This window comes from Enoplosus armatus, chromosome 13, assembly GCF_043641665.1.
Source record: "Enoplosus armatus isolate fEnoArm2 chromosome 13, fEnoArm2.hap1, whole genome shotgun sequence".
NCBI lineage: Eukaryota > Metazoa > Chordata > Actinopteri > Centrarchiformes > Enoplosidae > Enoplosus > Enoplosus armatus.
In genome coordinates, this window is record NC_092192.1 from 21,156,670 (window position 1) to 21,172,041 (window position 15,372).

Genomic DNA, 15,372 nt, shown 5'->3' on the forward strand with positions numbered 1-15,372 from the left:
GCTCTGCCCTCATCACTGTGTCTGCCGACATTATGATGTCTAATAGGCTTGATTGGTCTTAATTGGCCCTGATAAACATTGAGTGGCTGTTGACTGACTCTGATAGCATCCGCTGTGGATTGGTAATGAATTGACTGAATTGCATCTGTTTGGAGGTAGGGATGCTTGACGTGAAATTGCATAAAAATGATTTGTTTAAGCCTCCACGTGCAGCCAGCCTCATGACGGAATAAAAACTGATTACTCCTCCTATAAAGAAGCTTATGAAGGAAAAATAAACATAAACACAAGTGCATCGACGCACACTTAGGCATGCAGACATGCACAACTTAATCCTGGCGCAGTGAGTGCAAGCAATTTCCACTGGCTGTTAGCGCAGTGGCGGTGTTCATACAGGATGATGCATGGCGTATTATGACGAGACATTAGCCTATGCACAGACACTCATAACAATGAAAGTGCCAAGCTAGGACATCACAATAGCTGCAATTCATTTCCCAGGGAGTCCACCACAATAGCTTGGCAGAGTGGGATCTATCTGAACCACTGCATTAGCCGCCCGGCCCATTATTCTTTTGTAATGGCTGCACTGCGCTGCACTGTATCTGTGCCTTTACATTATGCCTTTGCATTAACATGGTCAGTTCTTTGTGTGCAAATGTCTGTCTTTGTGTGCGCTTATGAGCTTGTTTGCTCACCTGGGTCACATATGTGACCTGATAGCATCTGCACCGCGCACGTGCCTCTGCTATACATCCCAGAGTTTCTGATTGAATCTATTGATTTTCTACTGTTTGTTTACTGATACATCAAGTCACACTTGGATAGCCAATAATACACAGCGAAGATCATACTATCCATCACGTGAGTACTTCAGCATGCGTCAGCTTGTGTGCCTCCCTAATTGGCTCCTAAGCCTCTTAAGTAGCTGCCACTGCTCAAGTGGTGTAGGCCGGCCTGGATCAACATAAAAACAGCACAGAGTGTACGGAACATCACAGTGTCCAACATCACCGAGCATTATAGCCTCAGATGCTATAGTGAACTGCACAGGCTCAACACTCCTTATTAAGCACACGGAGAGGCTTTAAGGGTTAATGAGCTTGTTGTCTGCACTCACACACACACACACACACACACACACACACACACACACACACGGGAGATAGGATGAGGTGTGGCTCCACTAGCGCCCAGGGAGATTTGGGTTACTACAGAGAGCGAAGACACACAAATCAGGACAGCACGACAATCACAACAACAGCCTGACACTTCAGGAGCAGAGCATGCACCTGAGGGACTGCTGACACACACACACACACACACACACACACACACACACACACACACACACACACACACACACACACACACACAAAGCCTATGAGACAATAATCTGTTGTATAAAAAAAACTAATCTTGCCATGTGTTTGTTTTTCTAGGATCATATGTCATCAAGGACCTGGTTAATATAGAAGTCTGTCATACCAGTGAAACCAGTTCCTAAATTCTGCTGCCTCCATCGAGAGAGGTGACACTCTGGAAGAGATACATGTTGAGTGTGTACGTTCACTGGCCGAGTGTCAGGGGGCGAGAGGCGCGTGGGACAGCACCATTATGGGTTATGGTTATGGTTAGCATTATTGTACTTCAGCATAGTGGATAAAAAGATTGCATCTACTTGATTAAATCAGTGCACCATCCGGCGAGCATGCTAAGTGGCCCAAATCAAACACTCCCACAATGTTTTGCATGACCTACAGGTGCACGCTGGGTCTGGCTAACATGCTAAATGCTAACATGTTCACGGTGGACCCTCCGGCAGTGACTTCTGCGTTCACTTCAGAACTTCTACTTTCCGTGAGGTGTGTGAGTATATAGGACTCAATCCACACTCGCTAGATTATGTTTTTATGTAAATAAATGGAAGAAATGCAATTAAGAAACCAGAGTATTACAAAAAGACTTATCTAGGGATATCTTAGAAGATATTTAATTGTAAGTCACACTCGAACGACGGAAGGGCTGTACTGAGAGTGTCTGTGCATGTATGTTTGTCTGTGAGGGGGCATGATAGGCTGGAGTCAGACAGGAGGGGTCATGAAGGAGTGGTAGCCTATTTGGCTGTGGCTGGCAGACAGTGAGACACTCAGCGGGGAGTACTCTGCTCTGGCTTGATAAGAGCCACGGGCGCATAAGCCTCATCTAGCAGTGACTGATCAAAATGAGCACCCAGCCACAGAGGACTGGCTGGAGATCACACACACACACAAATCCACAATCCCGAGCACGAACTCAAACTCACAGAACTGTGTATTTTTGTGGAATTCAGATATACATTATTTGTGATGTGGTTTTTTTTGTGCTACAGAAGAGGTATGCAGTTAAAACCCTGCTTTTAGCATCTCTCTCTTTGGGAAGCTATGGTGAATTAAATCATGTATTAAACTCTCATGGTGTATTAAGTGCTCCTTCAACCCGAAGAGGGCAGTATTCCTATTGAAAACGTGTAAAAATACTACAAAAACATTTAGTAGTTTGAAATGTCTGAGAATTGCATGAATTTAAAAGCAATTCTGCAAAAGAAGGATTACTTGGTTTCCATATCACGCATGTACTGATTGTGTTTGTACAGGACCCGTCTCAATAACATTACATTAAAAGTCATTTGTTGGTTATGGTCATGATCTCTAATGAAAAAACATGAAAAAAGTAAATTCATAGCTGTGTTGTATGTATGTGTGAGCATGATGGGTGTTAGCTTCAGTCCTCTGATAATGTCAGCGGTAATCAGAACATGGCGGCTCAACAAATATAATATTGATCATGCATGAAGGGAAAGACATAGATATACAGCAAGGCAAGGGCTTTATCACACCAAAATAATTGATGTATTTCTTGCAACCATAAAGGTAGGATAAACTGTCTGGGCTGGAGAAGAGAAAGCCTCCCTGTATGAAGGGGAGGACTAAAGAAAGAAGACGACAGACATAAGGGGGAAACGGACATGGATAACCCATTCCTCCTTTAACCCCCTTTTCCTCCATCCCTCAGCCCTCTTTTCCACATGGCAGCTCCTTCAGCATGCAGAATTCAGGGCTTAATGGAGGGGAGCTAAGTCCTTGGCCACACAGCGGATAAATGCTGTCCTTTCTCCAAGAGATGCGGTGGCGGTGGATGTGTGCGTTGCTTTCGTGGGATTCATTCAGGCAGAAAGCACAGAGCAAGCGCCATGACGGCATCTTGCTGGTGGCCTGACTGTCACAGACAAAGCCGACTCCAGTTCAACTCACTTAACCTTTGTGCTTTAATGTTAACTTTTTTTTACTTGAATGTTACCAGCAGCACCGAGCATGCACAGCCAGGCCATGAAAAGGAGAGTCGACTGGATAAAATCAAGTGTGACTGATAATTATTTGGGAAGAATACACTGCGTAGATGACCCTAAATACAGAGACAATCGAATGCAGACATCACGGTCAGCAGCACCTTAGATGCCAGTTTTAAATCTACATTCTTTGGTTTTAGGTGGTGTTTACTTACTTTTGACATTGAGATACATGGACTTGCTGACATCGGCTCCAACGTCGTTGCTGACTCTGCACAGGTAGAAACCGCTGTCTTCTTCCAGCACATGCTTGATGAACAGAGAGCCATTGACCAGCACCTCGATCCGAAAGCCTGAGTTGAGGGCGATGGGTTTGAACTGAGGGACCCCGGCGCCTGTCAGAGAAGACCGTGAGACCGTTGATTGGGGTTAGACCAAAACACAGGAAAACACACGCTAGTTCACATTTTACTCCCTTATCACAGCAATGTCTGAATGTTTAATGGAAAGTTAACAATACTAAGAGTCTACAGCCATGTTTGCAGCTAGTGAGGCTGTAGTTAAGTAGGTATAGTGGTGGTTGAACTAATTGCCAACGTCAGCATGCTAACATGGTCACAATCACAATGCTTCCTTGCTGATATTTTAGAAGGTATAATATTGTTCACCATCTTAGTTTAGCATTTCATTTGCTAATTAGCACTAAACACAAAGTACAGCTGAGGCTGATGGGAATGTCATTAGTTTCGCAGGTAATTGGTTATTAACCATTTAAAGTATTGGACAAATATAATATATATATATATATATTTAGATCCTCATGGTGGCACTGGAGGAAATGTCAAAGGTCTCCAAAGTCATCGGGATACGTTGCCTGGAAACAATGACAGCGTGTACCAAATTTTGTGACAATCTGCCACGAAGATGTGAAGTATTTCACAGGATAAGTAAAAACTATGACCTGGTGGTGGCGCTAATGAAAAGCCAGGGGGTCAACAAAATCACGTCAAGATTCATCCCGTTGGCACCATGAATACGTGCACCAAATGTAATGGCAACCCATCCAATAGTTGTGAAGATATTTCACTAAAAGACAAAAATGTCAACCTGCTGGTGGTGATAAAGAAAAAGTCAGGGGATCAAAGTCATGAGGATTCATCCTCTGGGGACCATGAATGTCTGTACAACATTTCATGGCAATCGTCCAGTAGTTTATCCTGAGAGCCATGAAGCTAGCATGGCTAAAGATGTTCAAAGAAATTTGAAGTTTTTTCAGAAATGTAATTTCTGTCGTAATTGCAAATTGAAAAAAAATGTATTGTCTTTGTAACCAAATTCTTCAAAGGATGCATGCATCCCAGATCTTCTCATAATACTGAATGTAATGAGTCACCTTGCCCTAAGTAGCTGCCAGTTCAACTATATATATTTGCCAGGGTTAAAAGTTTTGCCCAATAATAATAATACAATCTAAAATAAAACATTTTATCATTAAAAACACATCAACAATGTCAGCATTCCGTTGCAATAATCTAGCCTTTGTGTTAACAGTAGCAGCACATGAGCCTCAGCCGTGTATATTCAACATTCAGTATATTGTATATTCAAGTAAGCAATGTCATAACTGACAAGAACGAACAATAGATATTCGTGTCAATGCCGATCCTTTTTGTTTTCGAGAAACACTGTTATTGTGTCCAGCCAGGATGGGATAATGCAAGTTTAGTTACATAATCTTCTTCCTATTTCCTACTTCCAGAGAAATGAAAAGCTCTTCCTTGAACCTCTGCGGTTTCTAATCTCACAGTGCTTGTTTGGACTTCAAGTGGGTGTTATTATGCATTCAACCTCAAGGCTGTGGACATGATGTTTGTTGTGTTGGCATTCGCAAAAAAAAAAAGATCATCCACCGCAGAGAATAAGCTTGCCGTAGGACAGAAAAATCTTAGCATACATTTCAGCATGATTGTCAAAAGAAAAGACAAGCAAGTAATCCAGTTAAAAGTCTTTGAAAACCTGTGAAACATCCAACACTTTCACCAAAAGTGGAAGGAACAGTTGTGTCTTACTACAGCTTGTAACGTGTGTGTGGTATGTGGCGTACATGCACATGTATGTTAACGCGTGTGTCATGCTGTGCGTTTACCTTTAGAGTACTCCCATTGGATGGTAGGAACAGGATAGCCTTCAGCTGAGCAGTTCAGTATCACTGCCTTTCCATAGATGCCATCCTGGTCCTTAGGTTGCACCACAAATTTGGGAGGAACTGCAAGTCAAGAAGCCATTAGATTACACCTAGTCATCTCAAAATTAAAAAAATTTACATTTTGGTTCACAATCCAGAACCAATATTACCTTAAAGATGATAGTTGGGTGAATAACTTCTAGTCATTAAAGACAAATATCTGATCTATCATTGTCCCTAAAACTTTTGATAGCAAATGACTTCAGGCTCAAGGATCTCTGCTTATATCTTACGGCATGCTTCAGAGAAATCATGTCCCTGCGTTTTTTCCTTTTCTCCTCATCACCCCCACCCCGCTTCTCTCACAACTCTGCCCCGCTTCCCACCTCGGACGATGAGCTGGCTCTGGTGCTCTACGGCGGCAGCCTGGTTGCGTGCGATGCAGGTGTAGTTGCCGTTGTGCATCAGCGTGAGGTTGGAGATCCGCAGGGAGCTGGTGAAGTCTATGTTGTCTATGGTGACACCCAGGCTGGCCGGGATTGGCCGACCATCCTTCTGCCAGGTGATGAAGACGGGTTGGTCGCCGGACATGACCACGCAAGGGATGAAGACTCGCTGGCCGATGGAAAACCGGGGGAACTCAAATGGGTGGATGGTGGGTGGGACTGGGGAAGAGACATGCAAATTTATTTTCACCTCAGGAGTTTCAGCCGGCGGGCTACGCGCATATGATTTGCAGCAACTGTTGCTCAGAATGAGTCAGCATTCATGTGCATATAAAAAGACAACAGGTTTATATATGTCATGGCTGAGCTACTTTATAAAGCACTCCCATGGCAACTCATTAGTCACAATTCTCTCTTTATCACCGTGTTCCCAATATCAAAACATTATGCTGTGATTTTGCTGGAATGAGAGAAATATTTTATTACCTCTCCCCACGTAGAGCGGCTGAATTCTCTCTCAAACAACATGCACATAACATTCTCTCTCACTCTCTTTTGCTCTCTGGGGACACTGTAGCCATCGTGAGAACCAGATGCTTTGGAAAATTAATGATTTAAAATAACATTGGAATAAGCGGCACTTCTGCGCTTATTTAATTCACAACAAAATAGGCATAATAGGCTCCTGGGGATTCCCTCTCGGCAGCGGTGGAATGCTAAGCAGCCGAGAGGCAAATTAGCCGAGGCGGAATGGCGGCATAGCTTTGTCTACGCTGTGTGATTTCCCCCTCGCACACTCGTTAGCACGTCAAGACCCGCCAGAGAGAGAGAGAGAGAGAGAGAGGGTGGGGGTTGCCCATCCAACATTTCAAATTATGCAGCGTCATTGAAGAAAGAGAGCCATCTGAGGTTACCATCATCTGGCTCAGCGCCGCTGCATATTCAGATGAGCCTCAGATAAACTGGCCGGGATGATGGAGATGCTACTTTCCTATCAGTGATGCGAGCGCGTTCTTTTACAGGTTGAGATACACAAATGTCCCTCTGCGTATCTGTGTTTCCTGTGACAAGGAAAGGGAGATACTACGGTGACGCTTTAGTGTATCGTTTTAAATGTGATGTGTACGCCAGATGGAAAGACGCAGGGTCAGTGTGCAGACTGATAAAAAGTGATTCCGTCTTAGCATCCACAGACAGAGAGATTAATGATGGAGTACCCATGAATGTCCTCAACATATTCTGGGGTACGGTACCGTGTGTGTACATGAAATGAATGTCCTAAGCTGCTTACTTGACACTTCAGATTGAAAATAATCCTGATGGAGTATGATTACACACAGCAACGAAATCTTATGCTATTTTTCTAAATATAATGTCCAGGCTTACTATCCACTGTTGAGTCATGAACTGTAACTGAAGACAGATTCGACTGAAGCACGTACCTTTCACAGTAACATAGACGCTCTGGTGTGTGGAGAGCTGAGGCTGCACCAGCACATTACATGTGTATTCTCCTTCATCCACATCCTTCTGCACATCAAACAGCTTCAGGGTGCCGTTGTTCTCGAAGGCCCGCTGGCGGTGGTTGTATGGCAACAAATTGGAGTCCTTGTACCACTTGATGGAGTAGTACGGGTAACCAATGACACGGCAGTGGATGTACATGTCCCGACCAGCGATGGCAGTGAGGTTTTTCATTGGTCTGATGCTGGCAGGCCCTTAAAGGACACATTGGAGAGACAACTCTCTTAAAATGATTTTGAGGCAGGGGGGGTGGTATAAAAGATAGTGGTGCTGTGTTTGTGTGTGTTTTCAAGACACCACAAAGTTTGCATGCCTTGATTCATTCTGATAGTAAGATATATTTTGGGATGTTTCAGACTGCCTGACTAAGACATCCATGTAGTCACTCAAAGATAAGCGCCTAAGCAACTCAAAAAAGGAAATCATTACCAGCGGATCCATTCTGCTCCGTTACCTTCATGTCAAATGTGCTTTTTGCCTTGTCAGAACCAGGGACTCGTGTATCCTTCTATTTGAGCCTGTGGTGAACACAACCTTGCACCTCTTCGGTGCCGACTGTGATTGCCTCTGACAAGCATCAGAGTGGAATGTTCCCTTTCTCCACTCATGAAGCTATTATCAAAACCATTACTCATGTTGCCAGCTTTCGCACACACTTGTGAAAAACCAACAGAATAACCAATAGGCTTCCATAGCTCAGTGTCTATCAGGGAAATGGACTATTAGGCTTCCCTTTAAAGCACTGTAGAAGACAGTTTAACTAGGCTCCGTAGTGTACTTTGAGCACAAGCATATCCTGGGTTGCTACTCTCTTTAGCACGATTAAGGAGCCAACGATGTGAGAAACAGTCATTACACTTTCTCCGCAATGGCACCTGTGGAGATTTATCTTCATTGCTTGGCTGCATTCGGCATTCAAGGACCCTCGCTTAAGGGCTCGAGGATCGCCCTATTTAGCCTCACAACATGCAAGAATGAACACAATCAAATTAAACCAATCAGTGCACAGAAAGTACCCTTCCCTCTCTGCAATACAGAAATACTAATAGCCGTGCACCAAGCACAGAAAGCTTGAGCGCCCCAGTGTTACTGCTACATGACAACAGCAATCCAGCCAACCATGTCCCTGTAGAGAACAGATAACACTGCAGTCATACACTGGAGCTAACACTAAATCACTCTAATGGCGTCCCAATATAAAGCTATTCAGCAGGTGTTGGGCAGGAAGCGGGGCATTAGAAAAGTTAATGCTGACACCAGTGACTGATGATAGGAGGAACTACTATAGGAGGTTGTAGGTCCCATTCTGAGAGAGTAGAAGCAGCACACTGAAGCTACAACATCACAGTCTCTAAATGTGACAGAAACTAGCAGCACATGATGACTAAAAATGAAAACCTCTTGACAAACTTAGTCAGGCATTCTTTCAGCATCTGCACACCCAGGGACTTTAAACGTAGCCAATTAAAAAACGTATGAAAACAGAACAAATCAAGACATGTTGATGTGTATATGTGATGGTGTGTTGGAAGAGTTGATCTGACAAGCACCTCTTACGTTTATTCGCGCCTGGTAGGAAACTGTCCCGGCCGAGTTGTTGCAGATGCAGCGATACACCCCTCCGTCGGGCACCTGGGTCTGGCTGATGTTGAGGTGGCTGACCACGTGGCCCTCAGCGTTGGCGTAGTGGGAGATGCGGTGGCGGCTGTCCCGCACCACGGGCTCGTCATCCAGGGTCCACGTCACCCGGGGCTCCGGCGTGCCCTTCACCGTGCACGACAACGACACGAACTCATTGATGTTGTAGACCTTCTCGCTGAATGAAGCCAGAATCTTGGGGGTGCCGTCTGGGTAGCGGAGGGAGATACACATGGCAATGCACATTTTACCATTCTACACTAATTATTGTCACAATAGATCATTAGAAAAACCTTTTTAAATGAGCGTCTATTCAGAATCAAGACTGATTTGCTTTTTCATTGCAACACATTCATGTCTGCTGCATAAAAAAAACAAACAGAATCAGAGTGGAAAGCAGATTAGTACAGCTCCTGTCTCTGGCTCCACAACATCATTGATTATCAATATTCTCCTTACATTGGCGTGGTCATGGGAGGCAGACATTGCAGAAACCCAGCTCGTGTAACAGTATGCAGGCGTCTTTCAGGGAATCTAATAAAGCTGAGCTGTACTGCAGCAGTCTACCACTTTCACATACACACTGTCTAGATCACATGTGCATACAAAGAGATTACACAAGCCTATACAGTTACCTATCCATATAAAGTGCTGCATGATAACTGCTCCCACCCACACACCCCCTGTAAGATCACGGTGAATTCTCACCTTCCAGTATGACTTGAACAAAGTCCTGGGCAGACATCTTGCCGTGTCTGGCGAAGCACTGATAGGCTCCTCCATCGCTCTTGGCCATACCGGCCATGACCAGGTTCTCCCTGTTCTGGCCTGTCATGCGAACGCTGTTACTGGGGTAGATGAGCTCTCCGTTGCGGTACCAGGACAACTGGTACTCCTCGGAGCCAGTTACGCTGCAGGACAGCGAAACCTGGCTTCCCACGCTGCCCTTCACCTTCCGCGGGCTCACCACGACCTTCAGGGGCTCTGGAGGTTGGATAGGAAAGAGTTCAGGAGCTGCTTTTAACAAGAGATTGAAATATTGCTGGTGAAAGATTAAAATGCTGCATGTAGCACCTTAAAAATCTGAAGCAGCACTTTAGACTCCAAGCTTGTCCCTGTTTCGAGGCATTTTACCACTGATAAAAATCAACCCCAGTGAATTACCACCAGCCCATGGACACTGACCTTTCACCTGCAGTCTGCCAACCACTTCAGCATTGCCGTAGCCATTCCACACCTCACACACATATGTCCCTGTGTCGCTGGACTGGGCTCTTTCTATCAGCAGGCCTGTCACACTCTGTCTGAAGCGCGTGTCGGGCTCCAGCGGCCGGTTGTCCTTCAGCCAGCGGTATTTGGGTGCGGGGTGACCGGAGGCCTTGCAGGGCAACTCCACTCGATGAGACGCCATCACCTCACGACGCTCGAAGCTGTCCAGGATGTGGGGCGCTGAGTTGGTGGGATCTGTGGGGGGGGAAATAGGATATGGTAAGAGGCTTGAGTTGTTTTTGTTGTTTCAACACTTCTGAATAATCTCCAAAATCTGATATATACTTTAAAGTTTCAAGTGGGAAGGTTGCGTGGAACTGAATGTTTTTATTTACCCCCATAATAGTGGTTTCTGGCTAAAGGCTAATATGTGTGTCTAATATTTCACCTTTATTGTGGTGGTTGAGTGGGTAAAAAGGGTAAACGCAGGTATGCTATCCCCAGAACCCATGGAGTGCTAAAAGTTGATAGCGTCTGTTGTTAAGACCCTCCCTGCATTTGAAATGCCCATGTCCTTTACACCCCATGCCCCAAGTTCATAACACAGGCTTTCTATTAAAAACTAGCCAGAGTATCAAGCTCCATCCGAGATAAGACGATATTGTACAACTGTGTCCACAGGACGAGCAAACTGATATTCATGTGTAAAATCGGTGGAGTGCTTTTCTGTCCTGAAGCACTCCCCCCAAACCGTGTAGCACTGATCTGATGACCTTTACCACATGTCACCCCCTCTTTAATTCATGAGTTTCTTCCTGTCACTCTCTGTTCTATTCAAATGATCTAGATCTTTTTTTTTACAAGTACACATTTATTTCCATATGGTACCCGTTGAAACCAACCAAAATAAAATAAACATAATTAAATGAATGAAACACACAAGTTTTCATGCATTGTATTGTATTTAGGTTGGTTTTGATGACATTGATGATATTGTAGACCAGTATGCTGTTCTTTTTTTATGGTTCACATCAGTTTGTTTATTTGTTTACCTGAGACAATGAGGCGGGCGCTATTGCTCTGTCGGGTCTCTCCTGTGTACCGATGGCGTGTCATACACCTGTAGTTGTACAGCCCATCTTCCATTTGCACATCCAGGATATACAGGGCTCCCGTGGATGTGATGAGAAACCGTGACACTGGAAATAAAAAAAAAAAATAATAATTAAACATATTATAATACACAAGTCTGTGCACATCATTGAGATATGGTGCAATTTGAAAGTGTTACAGCACAGATCTTAATGAAACAATTAAACCAAAGCATTTTAAAATGACAGCTTTTACATCGTAACTGCCTGTCAGCACCCAATATGTCACCTTTATGTGACCTGTGAGTGCTGCATGTCGCCTTGGTCAATCAGTATAACGCTTAACGTTGTGGAAAAGCTATCTGTGGCATTCAAACACATTCAGTCATTGAGAGAGTCTATGAACCTTCTCAACAGAGTGCAGGACCCATCAGTTCTTCTCATTTCATTAGCCCCCACTGACTCCCTACTCAGCTTAATTGTCTGTGTGCAACAAGAGTTCCATAAAAATAAATAAAGTGTAGTGTGAATAATCACTTACAACAGAATTACCACTATACACATCCTGAATGACAAAATGAGTGAACGTATTGCCTCCCACTGATGAAGGAAGACCACTCTGGACCGAACAGTAACACAAATATCACCTTGTTTTGACCAGCATTGTTGTGTCAGTCAATCAACGAGTGGTGTCTGACACATGACAGGACCAAACAAAGGACCAACTGCCTACTACAACTATCATTTTATGATGAATAATATTCTACAGTCATATAGTGTGAGAAGAAAGCATACTGTGTGTGTGTTCACTCTTATGCACTGGAATCACTAGCGTACACATCCTAAAAGAAGAAAATACGGAAAATCCAATTTTGAAGTCTCTTAGCAAATATTTGCAAGTCAAGTGAGGTACGCGGCTCCGTGCGACTGTAGTCACCAAACATCTGCTGCAGCCCGTTCGGCTCAGCGCAGCTCTGAGGCGCTGTGACAAGGATGTGTGTTGTGTAGCAGTGTAACACAGCTCGTTATCATGTAGCTCATCGCTCTCTTCTCCCTCTCCTTCTTGGGGGAAAACTCTCTGTCTCTCTCTCCCTCAGCTTCTCTTTCGTTCTCCGCTCCAGACTAAAGCGCAGGGAGCCGGGGATCACAGAGCGCTTTGATAAGGCATGGCTGCGCAGGTCGGATGTGCTAATATCATGCTAATGTTATGCTAATTTGCGTGAACACATGGAAGGAGAGAGAGAGGTAGTCAGTGTTTATGAGGAGTGATGTGTGCTGTAGCCGGTGGCTGCCGGGGTATTTCGTGTCACCGCTGATGGAGAAGCCTATCTGGGATGGGGATCAAATGGGGCCGCTGTGCGGTGGGGGATTCTGGCAATATTGGTAGAGATCATAATGCAGACTTTATGGGGTGTTGAATTATCCTCATTTAGTCCTGTCATGACAGTTTAACAGAGATTAAGCCTGCTGGTACAGGCCCTGGCACAGTGCATGCTAAAACAACGGAGAGAGGTGTTAAGTGCAAGATCTGATCATTGTGTCAAAAGTGTTACATGTAACATCCCAACAACAAATAATTAATTACAGCAAAAATCAGGAAAAGTACATTTGGTCATTACAGGCCTCTACATTTATGTTTTGAATATCACAAGCACTCGGATCTGCCACTTTAGGGGAAACAAACCTATTTCAGCACCAAATGAGCTAAATGTTTGGTGAGATTTGGAAATAAATTGGATGTGGATGGAGTGAATGACAGACAGACAAAAAAGGTTACAGGTTACAGTAATGGTGCAATGAGAAAGGGATGAATGAGAGGAGAGAGAGAAATGGGGGGAGAAAACAGAGAAGGAGAGGGAGGAGCACAGGGAGGAGGGCAGTGAGGATGCTATTGTGAGCAAGTAATGACCTAGTTAGAAATGGGAGACCATGGATTTGATATCCTGAAGGGCTTTTTTTCCCCAGCTTGTGGTCGAGATGCTCTAGTGTGTGACAGACAACCAGAGGTAAAATGAGGGTGACGGGAGAGGTAGTGCACACCCATATGTGTGTGTCTGTAGTCCTTAATCATATAACCAAAGAGACAGGCCGCTGGAATATTATCAAATTTGAATTTTGCTGGTTGCAAATGCAGTAGGTTTTCAAGGAAGGAAAGAATTCAGGGAAAGCAGATATCAAAGGGAAAATGGAGAGCAGCTGTCTCTCCTGTCTCTCCTTTTCCCATCTTCTTCCCCCCTTCTTTCCCTCTGAAAAGTGTCTGGCATCAAAAGTTGACAAGCCAGGCTTATGAATGAGAGGAGCTTTCATTAGAACAGACTGCCTGTCAGTGTGACAAAAGGCCAGGGCTGGGAGAGGGGAGTACACTTGTGCTTTAAATGCGCGTTAAAACAGACGCATACACACACACTCACATGTGTGTTTACATGCGCAAGTGTGTGTGTGTGTGTGTGTGTGTGTGTGCGCTTGTCTCTTGTCTACCAGCAAATCAAACTGGCTCTGGATTATTAGTGAATTTCTCACTAGAAAGGTTGTTTTTTTTTAGAGGATCACATGTAGGAAACATTGCAATTTTCACTATTATAACTGAGTAATATGCTAAGGAATAGTTTGAGTTGAGAAATAGGCTTTTTTTGCGCTCTTGCCATGAAAGTGAATATGCATGTTTCCCAAAACAACTAAAACTAGGGTCTGAAGCCTCCCTTTGACAATATACACTGATGTGATGTGGTGTGTCAACTGTGTCCAGCTTCACGGGAAACTGCTGTCCGCTGTAGTAGCCTGTGACACATAATAGACCTTTACTGAATTATGTTTAGAATACTAAAAGTGTTTTCACCGTTTAGAAAAGTAATAATTGGTTAGATTCCACTTCTTCCTTCCCAGAACCAGCTCGTGCTCACTACCAGCAAACACAAATTGATAGTCTCACACAGAGCTGCGGGCCTGCAGTACTGTACTGTACATGCATGTCCTTGTAAACGGAGGGCATTCCTGTGTGCGCTCGTACCACTGCAGTTATCTCAGTTCCCACTGGCTTGTGCGTCTGCATATTAAAGTCTTTGTGTGTGTGTGTGTGTGTGTGTGTGTGTGTGTGTGTGTGTGTGTGAACATATGTGTTTCTACACATGTGCGCACGCAAGTGAGTGTGAATGTGTTTATGCAGCATGCAGCTGCATGGAGGAATGGTCAATAATAACGATCGAAGGCGCTCCGCTCCGCTTTTCCCTGCTCCTCTCTGCTCCACCTACTGCATACTAACACCGCCTGAGAGACAGCCTCCACTGTTCCTGCAGCGTGTGTGTTAGCATGCTAGACATATGAGCATGCATTTGTGTCCACACCTGGGTGTATTAGTGTATATTTCTGAAACTATGGCTTCACTTCACACCAGGTGGCCTTGCTGGACTATCAGTCGTCTCCTCTTCCCCTCCTTGGCCTGCCCAGCTGCTTTGGCATCGACGGTGCCACAAACACAAGTCCCTTTCTGTGGATCCACACTCAATAGCTTCAATTAATCCCCATATAAGCCACACTGAGCCTGCAAGTGGACTCTTTGTTCATTCAAATTAGGAGGCTTTTCAGTTTGTCACTGAAACCTAAATTGCTTGCGAGACATAATAGAAACAGTGAGAAAAGGGTGAATGGCCGTATTACAATGCTATTGTTGCACTTTTCACCAAAGACAAGTTTGCGTGGATGTGTCGTCACTGGACACACACACGGGTTAATGTGTGACAAGGACTAAGAGAGAAGGATTTCCGATAAGGTTGAACACAATGGTGACATAGCCGAGCACTTTGACCTGCGCTTGCTGGGCGAACATCTGCCCCAAAACATGGGCTTCAGCTGAAAGAGTTGCCTCGGCAGCCTGAGTCAATTCAATATTCTATAATTGAGACATGAGTGGAGGAAAGATGAGATGGGAGAGAGAGAGAGAGAGAGAGAGAGAGA

General features: G+C 44.5%; 1 protein-coding gene across 1 annotated transcript in view; it reads right to left on the minus strand.

The window, feature by feature from the left end:
• dscama (Down syndrome cell adhesion molecule a) overlaps positions 1 to 15,372 on the minus strand; it is a 66,443-nt gene that overhangs the window by 18,909 nt on the left and 32,162 nt on the right. The window contains exons 3-10 of the mRNA XM_070916975.1: positions 11,383 to 11,529; positions 10,307 to 10,585; positions 9,830 to 10,105; positions 9,034 to 9,330; positions 7,402 to 7,677; positions 5,900 to 6,178; positions 5,475 to 5,594; positions 3,544 to 3,723 (exon numbers count right to left, since the gene is read on the minus strand). Coding sequence (XP_070773076.1) covers positions 3,544 to 3,723; positions 5,475 to 5,594; positions 5,900 to 6,178; positions 7,402 to 7,677; positions 9,034 to 9,330; positions 9,830 to 10,105; positions 10,307 to 10,585; positions 11,383 to 11,529 — 1,854 coding nt within the window. The remainder of the gene's footprint in view (positions 1 to 3,543; positions 3,724 to 5,474; positions 5,595 to 5,899; positions 6,179 to 7,401; positions 7,678 to 9,033; positions 9,331 to 9,829; positions 10,106 to 10,306; positions 10,586 to 11,382; positions 11,530 to 15,372) is intronic.